Source organism: Tympanuchus pallidicinctus, unplaced genomic scaffold, assembly GCF_026119805.1.
Source record: "Tympanuchus pallidicinctus isolate F22 unplaced genomic scaffold, pur_lepc_1.0 scaffold17, whole genome shotgun sequence".
Classification (NCBI taxonomy): Eukaryota; Metazoa; Chordata; class Aves; order Galliformes; family Phasianidae; genus Tympanuchus; species Tympanuchus pallidicinctus.
Window position 1 is genome coordinate 1,463,965 of NW_026294690.1, and position 23,197 is coordinate 1,487,161.

Consider the following 23,197-nt stretch of genomic DNA (forward strand, 5'->3'; position numbering starts at 1 on the left):
TCCCGGCGCCGCCCCGGGGCTCTCGGTCGAGGCGGGGCGCGGCGGCCCAAGCCCGGCCCCCTGGCGCGGCGAGGCGGGGATTGGCCGCCCGTTCGGTGCCGCCGCCGCGGGCGGCCGGGGCTGGCTTCGTAGCGCGATCAGCGCCGCTTCGGCCCCGGCTGTGCCTCGAGGCTGCTCCGTCCGTCCGTCCGTCCGGGCCATGGCGGCGCTGAGCATCTCGGCGCTGCGGAGGGGCGGCGGTGCGGCTCCCCGGCTCCTCGCCGTCGCCGTGTCGTGCCAAGGCTGCCGCCCCAGGAGCGGCCCCGGCCCCGCGGACGGCGGCCACGGCCAGCCCCGGGAGCCGCTGCCCGGCGGCAGAGCGCGGCGCGGCGCCGAGCCCGGCCCCGCAGCGGGCGGCCAGCCAGCCCCGTCCGAGGGCGCCGACACCCGGAGCTACCTGTGGGCCAGGTACCACGAGATGAAGAAGCTGGTCTATGGTAAGGACCGGCCCTGCTCGTAGCCTTTGTCCGCGCTCTGCCCCGCCGCAGCGTGGCTCCGTGGCGGCGGGAACGTGGCCGTGCGCTCCGTCCGCCCCCTCCGTCTCTCTGTCCCGGCCGGGAGGAAAGCCGTTCGTTTTGCCCCATGTGCCCGTGTGCACAACGGGACCGTGGGCTTTGGGGCTGCGGCGGGTGGATCTCAGCTGCGTTAAGATCCGTAATAACGTGAAACAACAACTTGTGCGCCGTAAGGGCAGGGAACTTTTTTCCTGCAGATTTTTCGGCTCCTGGAGTTCCGAAGGGAGGCAGCGTGGACAGCTAGGAAGCGTCCCTTTGCCATTAAATAGCTCTCTGTTCGCTTTCCTTCTCCAGCCCTTAGATAAACAAAAGCAGTCGGAGGGTCTGGAAGAGCCGTTTTGCGGTTCTGAGATGGGCAGCTTCTGTCACTGCCGCCTCCCCCGGCTCTGGCATAAAGCGTGAAGCCCTCGGTGAGCCTCGGAAGAGGAGTTGGCCGCAGGGTGTGCGCTCCTGGTCCCAGCACAGCACCTCCAGAGCTGGATGCGAAATGGGGATGGGTGAGGGTTGGAGGCACAATTGGCCCACCTTGGTTTTTGTTGATGGTGGGACAACGGGTCTGAGTTGGGCCTTTGTTCTCTGTAAGAGTGGTGTTAAAGAAAACGGCTGTGGCTGTGCCATGGGCATCACCCATAAGGAATACATCCTCTGCTTCATGTGCTGCCTTCTCCCCTCTGCCCAAGGACAGGCACAGGTGTGTGTTGGAGGGGCTGTGCTGAGCGGGGCTGTCAGTGTTTGTGTATCTGAGGTGTGGAGGAAGGCTGATAAGGCACTGTTCCTAACGAGTCTCCAGAATCCTGCTGTCTAGGAAATGCACAGTCCTGAAACAGAGTGGATCTGGAAAACAAGTGAAGGTTTGGCTGTAAGGAAATGTGAATGTTCAGTGTTTTATCCCTAGAGCACGTAGCTACAGTAGATACTTCTGGGGGAACTTTTGGAAGAACTTCCAACTTCTTACCTCTGTGTGATGAGTGTGGCTCGGAGAGAGAAGCACTGAGTTGGGTGGTCACACAGTTCTCCCTTTGCTCACACTTCCCGGGTGCAGTGCTGAGTTAGCACTGCTGCCTCCTTCCTGATGAGTGCTTGGACAGAGAAGTTTGGATCATAGCTCAGTTTTGACAGCTAATGCTAGTTTTGATTTTAATTATTTTTTTTTTTTTCTTGCTGTAACTTATTCAACCTGGCCAGCAACCCCTCTTTGCAGAGCAAAAAGCAAAAGCTGCTGTTCTTGTTGAAGAGGCATCCGCACTGGGCTCTGCTCGGCTGGTAGGAGCAGCGGTGCAGCAGCAGCGCTGTGGATGCAGTCTCTGCAGGATGCTGCACGTCGGTGTTGATGCTGTGCCAGCCGTGCAGCAGCAGCAGCTCTTCCTTCTCCTCAGGGACTTGGAGACTGCCATGAGTTCGAGGCAGCGGGTGGCAGTGGGGATGGGAGGCCGTGGGTTTGTGTTGGTAGCAGCGGTGACAGAAAGCACAGCAGGGAGGGGAGCGTCTGTAAGGAACGTGCCACTTGTGAGGCAATGATGAGAAAGCATTTTGGCTGGCATACACATCTTCCTTTGGCCTTTAGGAGGCCAGAGGGAACGCGCTGTGTAAGCTGGGGACAAAATGTCTGAGAGGAGGAGAGCTGTGTGGGGAATGGGCAGCCATGCAGCACTGCCCCTGCTCTCAGCGTGGCGTGACACAGCCACTGCTCTGCTTCTGACCTGCCTTCATCCCCTTGCCTTACAAAATCACACCAGCTCCCGTGCCTTTTACTGGCTGCATTTTTGCAGCTGGCTTTATTTATTTATTTTTAAATCTAAGCAAGCCTCACTTCTCCTATAAAAGGAGCATCGTGCTGCTCGGACTGTCAGAACATGTTGTCCCAAGCATCCTGAACGGTGAGTGTTGGTCTCTGTAGGGATATGGCAGCTGCAGCGGGGTGCGTTGGCTGTTACAATTCTCCTCCCTTTAGGAGAGGAAAGCAGGTCTGTGCTGCTTCTTTAGGTTGACACCTGCAAATGGGGGCATCCACCAAAAACACCCTTTGTAAATTCTCTAATTGTTCCAGGCAAAGTCTTAACTAAGAATGGCTGCTGGCACTCTGATAATAGATTCAGATGAGATAGCGAGAAAGTCTTAAGGAACCGATATGGGTTCTTGCTAAAAGCCATAAGATAAGGTAGGAAGGGGAAGAAAGCGCTGCCGGCTGATGCTGGGTGGGATCAGGAAAACATCGGTGCTTTTGCCATCGTTCCAAGAGAACATTACCTGTCCTCGTGTGGGGGGAAATGTCTCCTTCCTCTCCATTCCACAGTGTGGATGTGATGAGGGATCCTGCTGTAGGGAGCCAGTCCTACTGCTCTTTCTTATCTTGCAGAGAGCAGCTCTCATGGAGTGGGAAGCATGGGCAGGGCCTGCTCCTGGCTCTGCTGGGCTCTCACAAGCAGCAGCCCTGTTCTGGAGTGACAAACCGCAGCAGCTGACCTGTTCCCACAGCTGTTTATCAGCAGAGCGCAGATTACTTCTTGCTATCAGCGTTATGCGCTCCCAGAGCGTGGGGTGTTTGGTGTTTGTTTTGTTTTAGGCTGTTTGTTTGTTTGTTGTTTATATAAATGTGTGTCTATACGTGCATAGTTGGTGCTCCTACACAGCTGTGTTCCGTTCTGCTCCTAAAAAAGGAAATAAAGATGCCTGAGGGTGTCTGAAAGGCTGCTCTGTGGGGAACAAATGCCCACAGGTCATTGGGTGATGCAGGCACTCTGAGGAGGGGAGCTCTCCTGCTCGCCTTGCTTGGGAAGGGAGGGCTGTGTGCTTCCCTGCTGTGCTCTGCAGCCCTGCCTGTCGGTGAGCTGTGCTGGGCTGCACATCTGCTGCTTCAGACCAGCAGGCCTGCTTTGCTCTGTGTAGGCTGGCAGACGACTTGAAATGGTGGTGGTCCTCTCGGTTTCTGTAATCTCTGCCCCCTTCTCTTCTCTCTCAGATCTCCTTCCACCAGGAGTCTGCAATCTCCTCAACCCAGCAGCTATCTATGCCAACAACGAGATCAGCCTGGGAGATGTTGAGATATATGGCTTTGACTACGACTACACGTTAGCACAGTATTCTAACTTACTGCACTCCATGATTTTCAACACTGCCAGAGACATCCTCATAGAACAGTTCAAGGTAACTGCATTAAGGATTTCCCTTCAATTAATCATACAGATCTTTGCAGTGCCTCAGATGTGCTTGTCAAATGCAGCACTGTGCACATGTGGCACTGTTGGTTTTTTGTTTTAATTATTAACATAAATTTCACATTTCAGTCTTTGATTGCAGAACGTTTTGTCTGTATCTGGAATTAATTTCCTGTTGAACAATTTACCAAGCTCTACATTCCTGAGGTTTTGTAAATACGGACTGGGAACTTCAGTCTGGAAATAAACTGCTGTCTTTTTCCTGACTGTGGAAGTCATGCCTGCGGACTTCCAGCTTTGTGATACACATCATGGATAAGCACTGGGCCAGCAGTGAAGGGGTGCAGGACGTGGCAGTGCAGATCAATGCGGGTGGATGCCTGGTAATGGGCCCCCTGTTTGCAGTAGGCTCTGTGCGTTTTCTTCCAGTCGTGTCTTCCTTTTTAGAGGGACCCTGCAGTGCCACTGCTCTGCCAGATGTGTGCACTGAATGGAGCTTACTGGGAGTCCATGCTGCCTGAGCAGTTGGGGTTTTGTCAGTGTCCCTTAAACGAGAGCAGCAATCTGGGAGCTCCATTCATCTGCTTTTCTTTATTGAAGGGCAAAACAAAGTGCACGTGTCCCTCAGTTGGTTTATGCCTGGGGTGAGAGGACTGGTAGGCCTAAGCCAGCTCAGCAAGTGAAATGCTTTTGTTGATAATCAGTGCCTGTGTCTCTTAAAAATATTGCTGTCTGTTTTTCTAGTATCCAGAAGGGCTTGGGAAGTATGACTACATTCCAGGGTTTGCCATACGCGGACTTCACTATGATGTACAAAAGGTAAAGCTGTACAAAGTTCAACCTCCTGGGCTTTGTCTTTCATCGTGTTGTAGTTTGAGTAGAAATACCTTCTGCCAATGCTTGCAGTAACATCGATCAGCAGACTATCAGTGAAATGCACAGTCCAGGTGGCTTCCATTACATAGATTCTTCTTGTTTACAAATTGCAGGGCTGAGATGTCCTTTGTGTTTGCGTAGCCTGCAGCAGAATGGGCCAGGCTAGCAAAAGGTCTTTGGTAAACAGCTTTGCCAATTTAAAAAGTTAGTTATTTCCACAAACTAATTAATTAAAAACTTAGCTTGTTTGCTTGATCATTGCTATCTTTTAGGAGATTTAAATCCCGTGTCTCCAGCAAGTACTTTCCAGGAGCAGAGGAGTTATGTCTTACCCTAATAATAGAAGTGACTTGTCAGGAGAATGCTTTAGGAAGCCTTCCCCAACCCCCCAGCCCGAATAATAGGACTGCCTGGAAAAAGATCCAAACTACTTGAGATGCATGCTTCTTTGGAGTGCAGGCAAGCAGAGCACAAGCTTTAAACCTTTTCCAGTGCTTTGGACCCATTCCATGAAAGCCTGCTGCCTAGTGATGTCATCCGTGCAGCCAGGCGGTCAGGTGGGAGCAGTCTGTGAGAAACTCCGTGTTTAAATCTGTGGCTGATGTGTGGGGAAACACAGAGGCAGCTGGCCTGGCCAAGCAAAGTGCCCTTTCAGTAAGTACAGGGTGAGAACTGCCTTTTTTGGGGGGATCAGACTTTGCAAAGCACATGAAGAACCGGGTAGTGCCTGTCTGAGTGAATGTTCCAGCAGGTTCACCTGCGATCCTCTGCCTGTGGGCACCACGCTGCTCCTGTGTGCTGTGTTGGTGGAACAGTGTGCCTGAGGTTGTGAGTGCTCTGTGGAACGGGTTACCTTGCACCGCAGGAGCAGGACAAGGGATTCAAAGCTGTGTCCTGATTTTATTTGCAGAACGGTGCTGGGTTGGAGCGCTTTCTGTGTGCTGAGAACTTGAGTTATGCTTTCAGGACGATGGATGGGCAGGAGGTGACTCGTGAATGAGGCAGTATAGAAAGCTCCAAGAGAGCTCTGATGCTACAAGCCTGGTGTGCTTGTGAGCATCCCAGCTTACGTGTGTGCTGGGGAGGGGGACAAGTGGTGAAGGAGTGCATTCCTGTGTAAGGGGGATGACTGGATGCAGCTGTGCTCCAAGGCAGAGCTTGCCCCCTTAGTTCTGCTTCAGATAAATGAGATGAGAAATTGATCTCCAGAGCACTCAAAGCCCCTTTGGAATGTGTGTGCTTCTGGAAGAGATAAGAGACTTTCTAAGTTACAGAAACATTGTCCTCTCTCTTTATCAGCTCCATCCCTGTCCACCTACTTGAGGGCATAGCAGGCAGTGGTGTTTTGGCTCACAGGAAGATGGGCCTTTGCCAGAGGGGCTTATAAAAAAAAAAATCACACTTAGTGTTGCTAAGTGTGTGTAGAAGGGTGTAGCTTTAAGTACATAGATGTGGGATATTTGCATTGAATTCTATTTTCTAAACATAATTTGTTTAGAGTTTGAAACTTAAACATGGTTTCGGTGTATACCTGCTGAGTTCTTATGGTAAATATCTGTCCTTCATTCCCTTCTCACAGAGTCTTCTGATGAAGATCGATGCTTTCCATTATGTCCAGCTCGGGACAGCATATAGGTCTGTCAGTTCTGAACATTGTTTTCTAAATGCCTTTGTATGCAGGTTGCTGTGTCTGAGTAACCACAATGCATGGTATATGGGCTTTTTTTCCCTTTGAGCAGAGCAGTCTTGTCTGGCTTATCCTGTTTCCACTTGCTTCAGGTGCTTGCCAGGCATATAATTGCAGGGAGCTTTTTTTCTCAAGGATTTCAAGCCAAGTGTGGGAGGACCTGGAGCTTTTTGTAATACTTAATGATCCATCTGATCACGTCTTTGTGTGATCTGAGCTGCAGCCACGGCGTGCCTGTGCTCACACATGAGTAAACAGCACGCTCAGGGAAGGCCTCCAGCACACGCCGTCCACGTTTGTGCCTATGTGTTCCAAGCAGCAGCACATCCCAGCTGCAGTGTGCCTTGGCTTGTCACAGAGCTGAGAGGAGCGTGGTCTGGACGTGCAAATAAGCTCAAAGCAGTGTCACTAATGTAATGATTCATCCGAATCTGGGCCTAGTGGGAGGCTGAGGTTGCCCTGTTTTTCGTTCTCTTCCACTGTTCTCTGAGTGTTGCGTTGCTGTAAGTGGCCAAACTGAGAGGAAAGGCATAAAGGGATTGCTTCCACGTGCTGTGTCCAGAAAGGCATGAGGCTGGAAACTGAGAGAAGGCCCAGCAGCAGTGCGGAGTGGGACTGGTGCATCAGAAGTAGCAGTGCTTAGATATCTACAGCAGTGCTGCCGTAAATCTGTGTTGAATTTACTGAGCGTGGAAACCACTGGTTGCTATTTGCACTCTGCCCTTTTGCTGTTATGCTTCAATTACAGAAAATACTCTTAAGAATATTAAGAAGGGAATTTCATAACTAGAGAGAATTGGCTTCTTTGAGTGTTTTTGTTTGAGGGGGAGGGGATTGGTACTGCCACATGTTTTACTGCAGTTTTATAAAGAGATTTTTAGGAAAAAAAACCCACATTTAAGTGTTATTTCATAGTGTTCTTCTTGTAAGTATCCCTTGCATCTTTTTCCTAAACTGCCCTTTGCTTTTGAGGAAAACTTAGGCAACTTCTAGTTCCGTAGAGGTTGTACATTGATAGAATATGTAAGGAGAAATAGAAAGTCACTGACTGCTTGAGTAAAGAGCCATCACAAATTGTGCAAGAGGCAAAGCCTCTGGCAGCCAGAAAATCTGTTAAGGTGCAGCTTGTAGCCCTGGCTGTGGTTACAGTATTTTGGGGCAAGAAGAACAATCCCTGTTGAATATTCTGTTAGCAAAGGGCTGGCTTTGCTCAGGAAAACTGAATGGGATGGAAATCCCATTTCAGAAAGCTCTTTCCCTCCACCTTCTCATTTAGTGGTGATAAACGTCATGGAAGCAACCTTTCCAAAGCTAGATTCCTGGTGCTGCTGAGAGTTGGGTGGTGGGGGCTGTTGGATGGAGCAGTCCCACAGCAGACTGATGGCATGTGGAGGGAAAACCTCTGTCTGAACTCTGCTGGAATGTGGATAAAGCCCCTCAATTAAGTTAAAGGAACAGGCAAGGTATTTGAAAAATGTCAGGGTAAGGTTTTATGTGAATCCAAAGGATCATGTTCCTGTCAGGCTTGCTTTTGTGCAAGAAAAATGTGCGAGTCTTACAAACGAGTCTCTCTGTCTCTGCTTCCCTTTCTCTGCAGTTTGTAGCTCTGTGCAGACTGGTGATTATTGACACACTGTTTGCTGGTTTTTGTCCAGGGGGCTCAAACCAGTGCCTGATGAAGAGGTAATCGAACTCTATGGAGGTACGCAGCACATCCCCCTGTATCAGATGAGCGACTTCTACGGCAAGGTATTGTAAGCTCTGTTGGTGGATAGGAAAACTCATCGTGTGAGCATATAAATGACCCCAGCCTCCCTTGGACTCAGGGAGCTGCAGTGTGTGTTTTTGTTCCAGTGGGAATTCGCCCCAGAGGTTATTTAGCAGTTTTACATGTGAAAGCCATCTGCAAAGCATTTCTGAACACCGGGGCTATTGGCCTGGAGCTGAATGGCTCTGGGGACTGATAGGAAGATGTTCCCTTCTTGTTCTTTTGCCAAATCCTGCTCCGGAGCCACCAGGGCAGACTGCAGGGATGGTGTTTGCGGTGGGGGAAGGGCTGTGTGGTGTCTATAGCAGCAGGGTGGCTGCAGTGTGGTCTGATTTGGTATAGGGTTTTCCTTTTTCTTTGTGAAAGGGATCCCTGCTACAAGCCTTCAGACCTCTTCAGTGACTTGTCTGTAAGGTTGGCATCTGTGATTGTTGTCTTTCAGGGGCAGAAAATCATTACTGTCGCAGTAAAAGACTGAAGTAACGCCCATAGGATCTGTAAAGATCCTTTGGTTGCCTGAACTAGAGGAAGTTAGGAGAGGGATTTTCTTCCACAAATGCCTGATGTGGTTCTGTGGGCTAGCAGGGCCATTCACATCCCTTTCCCCCCAGGCTTGCTTTGTTTCTTGACCTTTGTTAGTTCAGTGGCCTACAGGGAAGCTGGAAGAAGAGCAGGCTTCCTCTGCTAAATACCCCTCTGAGTCTGCAGTCTGAAGCCTCCAGCAATGCCACTGTTTGATTTCTCTCTCTTGGGAGCAATTAATCTGAGCAGTTGCATTCTGGATGAGTATATTCTCTGTTTATAGCTCAGCGTTGTTTCCAGTTTTGAAATATAATCTCTCTGTTTAGGATTTGATATCTGTGCATAAAGTGCACCCAGTTCTCCTCCTGCCATACCGCCCTCCTCACTCCTGGCAAACTGGGATGATTTAACCCTTCTTTTTAAATAGCCACAAGTGTGCAGTCTGCTTCAAGCTGTGAGCTTTTGCAGGACCAGGTGCCTTTCTGTGCTTTGCAGGTACCACAGCAGTTGTGTTGTCTTTGGTCCTGTAGTTTGTGCTTGGCAGTCACACTGTGCTTCCACAAGTGGTCATTCCAAAAGGGGTTCAGGTTAGAGCGAGACCTGGAGTGCAAGAGCTGACTGTCATGTGCATCTCTGAGGCATTGTTAACACCAGGACAATGCCATCCCAACTGATGTCATAGCTTGCTGGCTTGGTCATTCCTGTCGCTAGAGTTGGAAGGGAACCTTGCAGGTCGTCTGGTCCAAATCCCTTGCAATGAACAGGGACGCCTACAGGTAGATTAGGTTGCTCAGAGCCAAGTCCAGCCTGACCTTGAATTTCTCCAAGGACAAGGTAGACACTGCTTCTCTGGACAACTTCTGCCAGTGCTTCACCACCTTTATTTAAATAAAACTAAACCAAAACAAAACAACCTCTCCCAAAAAAGCCCCCACCTTTTTTCCTTATACCCAATCTAAATCTCCCCTCTTTAGTTTGAAACCATTTCCCCTTGTCCTGTCACAACAGACCCAGCTAAAGAGTCTGTCCCCCTCTTTCTTACAGCCCCTTTGGGTACCGACAGGCCGCTCTCAGCTCTCCCCACAGCCTTCTCTTCTCCACCTGCACAGCCCCAGCTCTCAGCCTGTCCTCGTAGGGAGGTGCTCCATCCCTTGGGTCATTTGCCCACATCTCTCCTGTACTGAGGACTCCCCATCTGGACACAGCACTCCAGGTGAGGTGTCCCAGCACAGAGGGGCAGGATCAGCTCCCTGCCCTGCTGGCTGTGCTGCTTTGGATGCAGCCCAAGATACGGTTGGCTTTCTGGGCTGTGAGGGCACAGCGCCGGCTCACGTCCAGCTGCCATCCAACAGCACCCCAGGTCCTTTTCAGCAGAGCTGTGCTCCTTCCTTACATCTCTCCCAGCTCGTACTGGCAGGGGGGGTTGCCCATGCCCCAGGTGCCAGACCTTGCACTTGCACTTGTTGAACCTCATGAAGTTCACCCAGGCCCACTGCTCAAGGAACAGCTGCAAAGTCAGAGATGAGAGACAGCAGGCATAAGACAAATCGTACTGATGTAACTGAAGCATGTTAGTATTCTCCATTAAGGCTTTTCTTGATCCTCTGTTGGCAGGAGCATGTGGATAGGTGCTGGCATCACAACAGCTGCAGTAGGTAGGAACAGATCTTACCTAGGATCAGGCAGTGCAGCCTTTTACAGGCAGGACTAGTGTTAGTTAGCAGTTAAGAAAGGTAGGGAACTTATGAGCGTGGAAAAAGTGTACATGAGAGTCTTTCTAAACCTGTGGTGCAGTTTTCATCTTGAATTATGTCAGGTTTTTTTTTTCTGATATAATGAGGCCATGGCTGCTAAGAGGAACCTTGCAGGGTAATGACTACAATTAACTACAAGGTAGTTTGCAGTTAACATTGAATGTTTAACTGTCTCATCTAAGCTTCAGGTCTTCAGAGGTGGGGCAGGTAATTGCTCTGCTGAGTTCTGCTAAATCCTATACTTAGTGATTTGAATAGGAACTGCCTGTGTGCATCTCTCCTGCTTCTCTCCCAGAATCCCTTAACAGTTACAGGGAATGTTTGGGGAAAAGTTGTGATAGATATGAAATGTTGATGAAGGAATGGCATCAGGCTGTGCTGGGGAGATTCAGGTTGGATAATAGGAAAAAATTCTTCTCCAAAAGAGTGGTTGGGCATTGGAATGGGCTGCCCAGGGAGGTGGGGGAGTCACCATCCCTGGAGGTGCTTAAGGAGAGCATTGATGTAGTAACTGGGGCATGGTTTAGTGGCCTTGGGTGATGGCTTGGTTGGACTAGATGATCTTAGAGGTCTTTTCCAACCTTAATGATTCTGTGATTGGACTTTATGATCTTTCCACCCTAAACAATTCTGTGAAGGAGAAAAAAAAAAAAAAAGAAAGAAAAAAAAGATGGGGACTATTTTCAGGAAATCTTGTTTTTCCTGCTAGGATAAATGCTCCTTTAGTAAAACCACATCCAAGTGCACAAAAATCTGCTGAAAGGGTTCAGCAAATATTGTTTGGTAGCACTACTGTGCAATGCGTAGCCCAGACCAAAGGGGGTCTGCTCCTGCTGTAGGTCAGCTTGTCCTGTGCTGGATAGATGGGAACTGTGTAACCCTCAGCATGCCACCATACCTTTTGGTCCCAGCAAAATGGTTTTTGTTGTTTCTTTGCCCTTCTGCGTGTTCTGCCTTGCCCCCAGTTTGTGTTGCCTCAGTACTGCCTTCAGATCGTGCAGCACCAGTGCTGGCTGTCTCACCATGGCTGGTACGGACTGCATGGAAGGTGCTGTGGGTGTTGCATCCTGATGAGAAGGGTCATGTGTTTGGCACGAGGCAGCATGCTCCCTCTCACAACTCCACTTGGAGTCCCTTCTGTGATCTCTTGGAGGCTGCTTTCATGTCTGTCTTTCACACAGCTCTAAAAAATGCCTTCTGACGTGGGCTGGTGTTACTCCAGAGAGCTGTGACTGCAGCCATCAGCCATGGGTTGCTCAGAGCTCACATGCGCAGGCATGCCGTGACTGGGTTGCCAGGCACCTCTGGCAGCTGAGTTCATTGAGAAGACTGCTTCCAAATTGCTTTTCACATACAAGATCTAAATAGGTGTTCCCTTGGCAGATCTGGCATTTTGGTGACAATGATAAAACTGGTTTCAGTTTACTCGTGAGACTCAGTAAAGTCTTCTGCTTTATTGTATGGGGTGGCTGATCTCTCTGAAGCCAAACTGGGCTGTTGATCTGCTGATAAGTGTATGGTTGTTCTGCTATGGGAATAACAAATTATGGGAGAGCTGCAGCACTACCTAGTGCAAGGTGAGTTACTGGCTCAGGATGTAATTGTTTGTTTCGCCTACGTGCTTTTGTTGTCCCAAATGATACTGGGTGATAAGTTTCCTTTTTTGGATTTGCATTTTCTTTTTTTTTTTTCTTAAATGTATTGAACAAAAAAATGTTTCTGTATTATTATTATTTTTTTTATTTATTTTGCTTTCTAGGGTCCTTCACTTAAACAGTTTATGGACATCTTCTCTCTTCCTGAAATGACGCTGCTCTCTTCAGTCATCGATTACTTCATAACTCATGGCATTGAGTTTGACCAGGTCCATCTTTACAAGGATATATCTGTAAGTAAAATCTCAGCAGCCCCATAGCTCATACCACATCAGAGCTGCAAGCTCTTTTGCCTGTGAGCTTTGCAGTTCCCAAACCAAAGGGCCATCAGTGAGTAGTCCAGTATGACTGTTGCTGCCACTTTAGAGCTTTCTAGAACATGTTAGGCCAGTGATTGCACTACAGAGTGAGTGTTGTTGTATGTATATCTTTAGTGGAAGTGTTTAGGCCAGTGAGGTTGAAGGTTCTCTGGGAAATATGCTATAAAGCTCAGTAAACATTTTCTAGCTCTGCAAACTGGTAAGCTCTGTCTTTCTGTTAACATCTTATTTTTCACAGAGGCTTGATCTGACCACATAGTTTACTTTAGACAGGGGTTGTCTTGAAAATCCTGCTCTGAAAATCCACCCCTTCGCTTTGCATCTGCAGGGCAGGCTGATCCTCTTGGGGATGTTTCTCTGTGCATGCCTGGAACTTCTTTCAAGAGCTGGTTAGCCCAAGGTGCTGGTTGTGCCCACCAACTTCACTCTCAGCATTTGAAAGGTCTATGTAAGATTATCACCACTGCTGGGGGATACCATTTGACTTCTTGATTAATGCTGCAGATGAGGTGCAAGTGCTTGAAATTGCTGTCCTAGGTGGCATTTGTTGACAGATGATGTGTAGCCCCTGGTAGTCAAGCCTCATTTTGTGCTTTTCTCCACGGAGAAATGGTTTGGGGTTTGTACCTTGTGGGAATGTTATGTTCGTACTCTGGCAGCAGCCTGTACATACACTGTTCAGCCTTCTTGTGAGGGAAATGCTGCATCTGTGCTGCTGCTTCTGTGATAAGGATCCACCTTGTCAGCTTTGCTGCAGCCAAGGATTGCTGCCTGCATTCTGACCTGCTGTTGGTGTTTGATAAGAGCAGGCCTGCCAGCTCCCCACAAGACCTGAACAGTTTTTGATTATGGAGTGGGGAAAATGAAAAGAGGGAGCACAGCTGACTCCAGAGGTCTTCTATCAAGTGTGTCTTCTGAGCCTTCTCTTGAGGTCAGAAGTGATTTGTTTCTAGCTGAAAAGCAGGCGGGTGGTTGCCACAGCCTGATACAAACTGATACAGGCAGTGTGCTCAAGCCCTCAAACTCCCAAGTAGTAATCCTGGCAATTTGCATCCTTTGCTGAAGGATGTGGTGTTCCTGAAGGAGTGACTGAGATAGGCAGAGAAGTGAGACGTGACAGAAAATCTGTGCCAATGCCTGAAATTTTTACTGAAAAGATGGCAGCTGATTTGTACTCATACCAGAGCAGCTTTTTTTTCTTTTTTGTACAGTGGCAATAAACATTTTTGCAAAATGAATCCCCCTGCAGTGCAAGCACAAAGAAATTATTTGTGGACATGAGCACAGAGACCCTTCCATGCCTGCACAGACAGATGTCCAAGCCTCATCTGCTACTGTATCTCAGGCTTGCAGTGAGTTAAAACATGTCTGAACCTGATACTCTGCTATATTTCTTGGTGGTGACCCTAACTGCAGCGTGGTGTGTTTGGGAGGGAGCACCAGAGACACTGAGTCAAAAGTGCAGTCCCTAAGGCAGCAGTAAAGGCTGACGCAGAGGTGTCAGTCTGTGCTCCTGACGTACCAGTTTGGCTCCTTCATCTTGGAGAGTGAGAAAGCTTTCCTTGGAAGGAATTTTTAAGTCCTGCAGAAAATGCACAGCTCTTCCATTGCTCCTTTTGACATTGCTGTTGGGATGGGGAAGAGTGCCTTGGAATCTCTTTCTGCTCTGCAAATGTGGTTTTGACGCAAATGCCAGGCATTGCTTGCTTTTAATGCCAGTGCTGGTCAAGATGCAGTTGTTTTCTTGTTAGTTATAAATATGTTTGGAAATGGCCATGTGTATTTGGCACGTGTCATTGGATGGAGGCTTGTGAGAAATCTTAGTTGGGTGCGTCCAGAAATGCATTGCATCTTGGCCTCTTGCCTGGAAAATAGAGGATATTTGGATACTCTTAACAACATTGTTTTAGCTTGCTTTCCTCTTGAAAATTGGGCAGCTCTGTTTTGGCAAACAAGCAAACCCAACCCATCATCACTCCTATAGGATGCTTCTGTGCCCAATGCCTACCTGGGGCCCTAAACTGAAGCCTTGTGGAACCTCATCAGTGACTGTTCACAAGCCTGATGGAACCCCGTTTACTGTAACCCTTTGAGCCTGATCTGCCAGTCAGTTATTCACCCATCATGTTATTGTTTTGTCTAGCTGCGTGCTGAGCATCTTGTCCAGAAGGGTACTGTGAGAGACAGTACCAAAAGACCAAAAAGATTTCATCAGCTGGCTTCCCTTGGTCGGTTAGGTGGGTAACCTCATCATAAAAGGAAGTTGAGTTTGTTAAGCAGGACTTTTCCCTTGTCAGCCTGTGTTGGCTGTGACCAAGTTTTCAAGTTCTGTTTTCAAGTGTTTTCCAGTAATTCCCAACCAAATCTCCAGAATTTTGCTGGTCACTGAGATGACACTGATAAACCTGTAATCATCAGGGCCTTCTTTCTTGCCCTTCCTGAAAACCGGGCAACATTCTCCAGTTTTCAGCTGAATGAAACCTCCCCAGGCTCCCAAGATCAGTTCCCAAATGGGAAGATTTTGAGGTTTCTCTCTTTATTATGTCAGCTTTACTATACTCACTGTGTTCTTTTCACCATGTGAGTAAGCCTTACTCAGCAAGATCCTCTCTGCTGATACCAAGCAGTAAGTCTTCATTCAGCAAGAAGGCAGGGAGTGTCATTAGTGTGTTCCTCCTCGATGGTTGCAACAGGCTGGCAAGCAGAAACGCCATTCGTTAAACTGAGACTTTTTTTTTCCCTGTCCCTTTCTTCAGGATGCTATCAGAGATGTGCACGTGAAAGGAGTGATGTACAAATGGATTGAAAAAGATATGGGTGAGTTGAGCAGAGCTCTGCTGCAAAATCTCTTTTTATGTGTCCTGTGCTATGTGGCATTCTGCAAAAGGTTGCTGCATGGGTCCTACACGAAGTCTTGGCTGTGGCATGCCTAAAGGCAGCCAAGGGTTAGAATGGCATTAGGGACCAGGTGATATTTAGGGTCTGATGGAGGATCCTGTTCTAATGGAGGAAACAGCTACATTGTTGCTTTTGTGTCTGTTTTCCTTCTGCCTTTAAGTAAGGGTTGGCAGTTCCTGCATAGTGTGAACATTGCACAGGCACTGCCTGGGAAGGCTGAGGAGGCTTCCTTCCATTCATAATGGAAAGAAGCTCTTAATATGATCATGGAGCAGCTATGACTTTCTATTTGGGATCAGCCCTCTTTCTTGCCAGCCTTTTCAGTTCCTCAGGCTCCTTCGTTCCTCCAGAAGGGATTGATGAGGATGAGGAAGGCCATTTTATCACCATAGTGGTTCACTACCTGTCCTGTCTGAGATGGATCCAACTTGGTCCTTTTGCCATCCCTGTTGGTTTAGGGGTCAAGTTTGATTCTGTTGTATCTTAAGGAAATGTGTTCTTGAATTCTGTCAACGTTTCTTGATTGTTGTCTGTTTTATTCCAATTTAGAGCAGTATATTCTGCACGGTGATGAAATCTACGCTGTCCTGAACAGACTGGTAAACCACAAGAAGAAACTCTTCCTCATTACAAACAGTCCCTTTAGCTTTGTGTGAGTACCATTAGTACATATCCAAGCTAGAGAGCTTTGTGGCTGTAGTGATGAGAGGCCACTGTGGGGACCAGTTGTGAACATGGCACCCTGCTGCTCTTTCTACACCATGGGCTTTCACTTCTCCAAGAAGCTACGAGGCTGTGTCTGGCCACAATGTTATTACAGAGCTGCCACTTTGAATTGCTTCTCTGGACTTCCTATGTAACTAGAGAAGGGTGGGATGCCTGGAATTGGTCAAAGTGTTACATCAGCCTTGCCTGCAATCAGGCAGCCTTGTGATTCTCTGGAAAATATTGTGCTTTCTTCTTTGTTGCTGAAATGAGGGTAGTTTCAGGACAGACCGTTGGGAAGATGTAGCATTGGGTGAAAACGGTCTGTTAACTTGGCTGTTTCTTTCTCCCAGGGACAAAGGAATGAAACACATGGTTGGCAAGAACTGGCGGGATTTATTCGACATGGTCATTGTGCAAGCTGACAAACCCAACTTCTTCACCGACCGGCGAAAGTAGGTGCCCCAGTGCACTGCTGTAGTGTTGTGTGGGGGCCCCAGGTTTTATGCCCTGCTGTCTGGAGTGCACAGCTTCTCCTACCCTCCTGAAGAGCAGTTTATGGTTTTCTGTGTGTAACTTAAATCCACTATGCCACTAACCTTCCAGTGCTGTCTCAGGTACTTTCTGAGGCTTTTGTCTTGATCAACAAAAAACAACAACCAATCTGGAAATAAGTATCTTATGGGTAATGCCAACAGAAAGCGTGTTCCTAAAATTAGCTACCTTAAACCTCCAGAGTTATTTCATGGCCTGGGCTTAACTTAGATTTTAGAGGTATTAGTGTGCTTCAATCTTTGGAAAGAAAAGAGAAGTGGAATGGTATGTATGACAGCTGGCTGTTTCTTGGCAGTAGGTCTTGAGAGAGTGCCAACATAATTCCTTTTCCTGTTCCTGAAAGCAAGTATCTGTGGTTTTAGTTACTGAGTATGATGGTGTTTTGTAACTGGTAGCTCTGGAAACCTTGGTACGTGGCAGCTGGGTTTTGTGATCAGATAGGAGATGTAAAGGGACCAGCCGACAGGCAGACCACTGCGCTCGCTTTGCATTTTTGTTTGTTGGTTTGGAGAACTTGTGCCTGCTTTGTTGCCTCTGTTTGTGACTGATCAAGGATATATTCTATATTCAGCCCTCTAGGGAGTCAACTGTTCTTTCCTCTTCCTTCCCCCACCCCCCAGACCACTCCAGCATAACTGGGAGTAAATCTGTATACTGAGCTGACTTGATAACATTTCTCTCCACTGGATGTGGGTGAAGTGTCATAAGGATGTGGACTGGAGCTGTAATGACCTGGGTCTTTTGGAGATAAAAATGTATGACTGCACGGTGCCTGAGGGCCTTTCACACAATGAGCCAGTGAAATGAACAGGGTTCTGACATATGGAAATGAGTTTTCTGATCTGAATGTTGTAGTTGCTGGGCAACAGTCACTAAAAATCAAAAGAAATTGAATTTTCTCCCTTTGTTGTTTTTTTTTTTTCTAGACCTTTTAGAAAACTGGATGATAATGGCTCACTGCAATGGGACAAAATAAACCAGCTGGAGAAAGGAAAGATCTACAAAGAGGTAAAGTGACCTGGGTGCATAAGGGAGATGAAAGGAGTCTAAAATGCTGGGGACTTACAGTACACCTGCACACTGGAAAAGCCTGGAGATAGAAGACTTCTGTCAGGCAGAGTGGATGCTTTGACAGATAATTGTGGGTGTTTGAAAAGTGAAAAATGGATCCTTGAAAAGAGCATCTGTAATGGAGGTAGAGAGCAATTGCAAGGAGGCATGCCCTAGGCTCTGTGTGCTGTGGTGGCTGGTGGCAGCCAGGCTTGTCTTCTGGCCACGTGCAGAGAGCTCTCACTTGGCCAGTATGACACTGCTCCCCTAAATGCTTTCATTTGGCACCTTGTGGAGCTCTCATTAGGATTTGCAAGCTTCTGTAAAGTCTTTCAGATGTGTGTGTTAGGATTAAGGGTGGTCTTGTACATCAGAAAGCCCTGCCAAGGTCCGCTGTGCCTGTTAGCATATGGCAAACCAGCCTCTGAGCTGTGAGAGATGGTCCATGCCATGTGTAGAAGAGGCTGTGTTCTTGGCAACTGCAGCTTGTTACAGTTGCAGGAAGCAGAGCTGAAACAAGGTGTGACAGCTGCCTGCTGAGAAAACCAGTCTGCATCTCTGAAACGATTTCCTATGCAGCTCCACGTGCTGGTGATGCTGCAGAATGGCACATAGCTGGAGGGATGTATTTCACCCAGCCCAACTGGAGGGAGGGAGGGTCCCCAGGGCAGGAGCAGGGCTTTCTGCTCAGGAGGATCTGTGCTGAATTCACTCTTCTAGGCTGAGATTTTCCCCACTGCTGTCCAGTTTATGTGAAAAGTGGGAAGTAGGGGAACCTGCCCTGCACGTGTAGCTTTTCTGATGTCCCAGTCCTGAAAACCTTTGCCCTTAAGGGGGTCCTAAGAGTGTGATTGTCCAGAACTGCCTGCAGTCTGATGTTTGTGCAGAGCTATCCCACATCTCACTCCAAGTTGTTTGCCACAAGATTGGGAAAGATGGCATGAAGCTGTCTGGCTTAGTTGTGTTGTTGCCTCAGTCTCTTTTGGCTGCACTTTTATAGAAAACTGAAGGTTTTTTAGCAACAGCAAAGACTGCTTAGCAATTTTTGGAAAGGACGATCTTCCTAAGTGAGGAGAGGTTTCACATTCAGGTGGTTCACGGAGGAGGAAAAAGGGTGATCAGAAAGGGTCCAAAGCCTGGCTCTTCCCGAAAGATGTGGGTATCCAAAGGATGGGCCCTGGTAAACCTGCTGCCTTGTGGTGTTCTTGCAGCTGATCTGTCCCCTGAGATAAAGTGGCCTCTGTCATTAGGACCGTTTGTTCCTGGTTTTGTGAGCTGTTGGATCCCACGGGAAGAATTATGTTAGTGAGATTGCAGTCAAGTAGCTGTGCCCTGACCTGCAGTGGAAAAGTAGGTTGTGTCCTGGAGTGCTGTTCAGAAGCCTCTGGCCTGTACAGTGGGGCTGTCAAAGCACTGTGCTGCTGCACTCTGCCAGGAGCTTGGAGCTGGGAACATGCAAGCGGAGCCCATAGAAAGTCTTTTTCCTGTGGGCAAGCTTTCTCAGTTGGTTAGCAGCTCCTTCAGAAGAAGAGCAGCTCGGGCATGCTGAGTTTAATTCTGCTCTCGATCACCTACATCTTGTGGCCACAGATTGCTGAACCAAATGAGTGCTGCACTCATCAGGGGAAAGGAGAAGATGAGAGAAGAAAGTGGGGTGTGGGGGTCCTCTCCTGTCCCATTGGAGAGTCCCTCTCCATCACATTAATCTCACAGCGTGGGGATTGTTGCCTAAGTGTGGTTCTTGGGATGTAACAGTGTATTATGGCGGTAGTCCATCCCATCTCCAGCATTTATGGTTTCTCTCACAGCATGCTTTTCCTGGCAAGTGTCCCTCACCATGGATCTTGCTGTGCCAGCACACTGCTGCAGGCTCCTGAGGTGCCTTGTTCTGTCCCCTGGTTCACAGCTGTATGGCACTTGTGTGATCTTAGGGACTCTGCACTAGGAAGTTCAAATGATGGCCCTCCAATCCTGCCTATTGTCTCTCTCCTTTCTGAAAAACATGGACTTTTCTGTTTGTGGCTCCTCCAAGCTCCTTCTCCAGGTCTGTGAGTTGAGGAGAGGAAGTCCCAGAAATGCAGAGGCCTGCCAGCCTTCACTCAGCAGTGAACAGTAGGCATGCTGCCTGGCAGCAGAGATAGGCACGGGCTGGAGGTATTGCTGCTGAGCAGCCTGCAGGTTGGTGTGGCTGCTGGTGCTGGCACATCAGTCTGCTGGCACTGATGGGGCCTTTTGCTTTCCTAGTGGGTTTTGTTTCCGTTGTGACTCATGTGGAAAACTTGTGTGGAGATGGGAATCCCTAAAGTCTCCTCTGTGTGCTGGCAGGATGTTTGGAAAGCATTGAAAGCAGCTTTAGCTGGTGCTTTGTGGGTTAGTTTGTTTTCACTTAGCTGTGAGCCTGCCCAAGCTGCTTGGCTTCGTGGGTGGGGTAAGCAATTGCTGTGAACGCCTGGGTTTATGTGCTTTGGTTGAGATGGCAGTCAGTGATCTGAGAACAGCCTCAAGAGGTCCTTTCTGACATCCTTTGCTTGCTCATCTTGCCTCCCAGTCATCCTCTGAGGTGAAATCTTCTGAGCCCAGGGCACTTTGCCTGCCTTCTGTCCACCATTCAGCTTTTCTCATCTCTAAGCTTCTTCTGGTCTCGTTCTCTTTTTGTCTTTGTCTCTTCTTTTTTCGTCTTTTTATTCCCATCTCTAAGCTTCCTTTGTTGTCCATGTGCTCCCTTTGACTTGCTGTGCCCTAGGGCACAGGACTTCCTGACTTGCTTAATGGGGTATAAAGAGCTTCTAGCTTTTTCTGCAGCCTGAGGAAGGCCAAGAGTTGTACAGGGAGTTGTCACATGGGAAGTGGAAGTGAGGTAAGAGAGAAGGATGGAAGCCTTTGAATTGGGATGGTGGATGAGTGATGAGGTTAACATCTCCTGAGAGCGCTCACATCTGCATGCCATGGTACAGTGACACAGCCAGCTGTGTTGACAGTGCTGGTGAGGTGGCTGCCCCGTTCCACACACTGAGGATGAAGATGTCTGGCCTGTGCTCACTTTCCCGTTCTCCTTTTACCTGCAGGGTAATCTCTTTGATTTTCTGAGGCTGACAGGTTGGCGTGGATCCAAGGTGCTCTACTTTGGTGACCATCTGTACAGTGATCTTGCGGTGAGTAAAAAGCTGTGCGTGCTGCTTCTGTGTTTCCCATAGCAGGACTTTGAGTGATGAGCACTGTGGTACATCAGGAGGATCTGTCTGTGTCCAGGCTGAGCATTTTGGGTAGTCAGTCATCCAGGAGGTGTGTGTGGCCAGACTTCTGCACGTCTGGCATCATGGTGTATTTCAGAGTGAATCCCTGCTGCTGCTCTACAAGCCCAAATTGTCCCAGAATGCCTAAAGCTGCTTTGGAGAGGGGGGAAACCCAAAAGCAGATGATAGCAAGGTTGGAACATGCTTGTTAGAGTGCTGCTGAAGTGAGGAGTGAAGCAGAACAACCTGGTTACCTCCTGTGGTAACCGGAGAGCATCAGAGAGGCAGTGCTGTGGTCCTGTTGAAGGAGGAGGTGGTGCTGTGGCTGCTGAAGGACAGGAAATGGCTGAGGAGGGAATGCAGCAAGGCGGCAGCAAGCTGGTATGACTTGTGGTCGTGTTGGTCTGCAAAGCAGGGCCCTGCTCTGAGCATTCAGGTCTCAGCATACTTGCTTGGTGCTCTGTAGGCTGTGGCTTTTGGGATGCTTCCTGGACGTAACATCCCACTCTGCTGTCATGCAAAAGGAAGCAGTGCAGAAAGGACACCTGAGATACTTTCTGCCAGTGAAGAATGACTGCTGGTCTGTGAACTTGAGAGCAGTTCATGTGGAGCTCACGTTTCTAGATGCTGCTTGTAGCTGGTCCTGGTGGCTGGGAGATAGGAGTTATGGTGTGACCCAGAATGGACTGTTAGGATGGCTGTCCCCTGAGGATCTGCAATGGGAACAGACCACTTTCCAAGAAAATGGGGTTGTGTTTGGCTTTCAGTCTTCATGTTGAACTCACAGTTGTTTTTTCACCCTGACCTCCAGGACCTCATGCTGCGTCACGGCTGGAGGACTGGAGCCATAGTCCCTGAACTGGAGACAGAGATTCGGATCATAAACACAGAGCAGTACATGCACTCCCTGACCTGGCAGCAGGCTCTGACGGGGCTGTTGGAAAGGATGCAGGTAAAGAGCTCCTGTCTGAGCAGGGTATTTAACATGCCTTCTTCCGAGTCTGAGACTTAGGACTGGTGTAGGAATCAGAGGATATCATAATTTTCCCATGTTCTGAAAATCTTATTCTCCTCAAACAAAGTTGCATGGGCCTCACAGATTTGTGAGTTATGTGAAAACCCTGAGGGTGTTGGAGGGGACTGGAGGTGTGACTTACAGGGCTGATGTGACCTGGCAGTTGCTGTTGTCTCTGCAGATGTATCAGGATGCGGAGTCAAAGCAAGTACTGCTGGAATGGATGAAGGAGCGGCAGGAGATCAGGTCAGTGCATTGCTATGCTTGCTTATGGGCTCTCGGGGGCTCTCAGGTCTGCACTGAGCCTATTTGGTAACCTGTTTTGTGGAAGGTGTTGCTGCAGCTCTTGGCTTACGGCCCTCCCTGCTGCCTCGTGTCTGTGTTGGGCTGCAGCAGTGCAGTCCTGCAGCAGGAGAGGTTGGACAGCATGAACACAGGCTGGGAAAGGGGTGGTGGTGGTGTCAGCCTGTGCCAGAAGGGCCTGTGGGCTGACTGCTGTGACTCCTGGCACTGCAGGCACTGCAAGTAGGTCCCCACCTCTAGCAGGAATAGCTGGGAGGAAGGCAGTGTGGTCTCAGTGCACAAGGGAGGTCTTCCTCAGGCCTCAGTGGGAGGCTGATCCTGAAATATCCTGTGGGAGTGGAAGGCAAACTTTGGGGAGTTGCAAAACTTTCGGGAGGAACCTGGGGTCACACCACTGGACCTGGGAGGTCTGCTGTGAGCTGGAAAGGCATGAATTCTTATCTGTGTTGGCAAAATTCATGTTGGGCCCAAGAGGGCTTTGCCTGCTGGGGCCTCTGTTGTTTTGCAGTAATTGCCAAACTGCCAGTTGCCAAATTCTGATGAGCATAGTTGTTGTGAGAGTCTTCTGGGAAGCCTGGGAGGCTGTGGAGCACCTGGAGTGCAGATGGCACTCACAGTGGCTCTCTCTGGGCAGAGATTGAGCCTGAGAAGTGCCTTTGTCCTACAGAGCTCCATTTTTTTCCCCTCAGGTCGCTGACAAAGAACCTATTCAACCCCCAGTTTGGAAGCATCTTCCGCACCTTCCACAACCCCACGTACTTCTCACGCCGGCTGGTGCGGTTCTCTGATATCTACATGGCATCCATCAGTTGCCTGCTGAACTACGATGTCAATTTCACCTTCTACCCACGGCGCACCCCTCTGCAGCATGAGGCCCCACTCTGGATGGATCAGCTCTGCACAGGCTGCATGAAAACCCCCTTCCTGGAGGAGATGGTGCACATTCGGTGAAGGGCCAGCTATTCCAGCCAACTGAGTGAGTCTGTGCGTGTGGCCAGCAGCACCTCTGTGTACCACTAAAGGATGTTTGACACTTATGTTCAGGTGTAGATCGTGTGTTTGCTGCTCCCTGCTTTATGCCTAGAGAGGCACAGAAGCGGAGTCCTGAGCTGCTGGGGCACGGGGAGCAGAACCTGTGTGAGCTGTG

General features: G+C 49.0%; 1 protein-coding gene across 3 annotated transcripts; it reads left to right on the plus strand.

Annotated features, from left to right (window-relative positions):
- The first annotated feature begins 135 nt into the window (after positions 1-135).
- NT5DC2 (5'-nucleotidase domain containing 2) lies at positions 136-23,089 on the plus strand. 3 transcript variants are annotated; one of them, XM_052679330.1, is made up of 14 exons: positions 136-476; positions 3,514-3,698; positions 4,454-4,528; positions 6,165-6,220; positions 7,928-8,021; positions 12,076-12,204; positions 15,048-15,108; positions 15,739-15,841; positions 16,248-16,349; positions 17,376-17,457; positions 20,565-20,651; positions 21,544-21,708; positions 21,929-21,993; positions 22,740-23,089. In XM_052679330.1, the coding sequence occupies exons 1-14, from the start codon at positions 200-202 to the stop codon at positions 22,999-23,001; spliced, it is 1,743 nt and encodes a 580-aa protein (XP_052535290.1). In that variant the 5' UTR covers positions 136-199; the 3' UTR covers positions 23,002-23,089. The 3 variants fall into 3 exon arrangements, with proteins under 3 accessions (XP_052535290.1, XP_052535291.1, XP_052535292.1); XM_052679331.1 differs by having other exon boundaries at positions 142-476; positions 21,544-21,684; XM_052679332.1 differs by lacking the exon at positions 136-476 and having other exon boundaries at positions 3,444-3,698.
- Positions 23,090-23,197: the final 108 nt, after the last annotated feature.

Bases quoted from the DNA above. Each gene is read 5' to 3' on its own strand.
- NT5DC2 (XM_052679330.1), top strand. From the start codon at position 200: ATGGCGGCGCTGAGCATCTCGGCGCTGCGGAGGGGCGGCGGTGCGGCT. The intron at 15,842-16,247 runs GTGAGTACCATT...TCTTTCTCCCAG, and splicing joins AACAGTCCCTTTAGCTTTGT to GGACAAAGGAATGAAACACA. The intron at 16,350-17,375 runs GTAGGTGCCCCA...TTTTTTTTCTAG, and splicing joins TTCTTCACCGACCGGCGAAA to ACCTTTTAGAAAACTGGATG.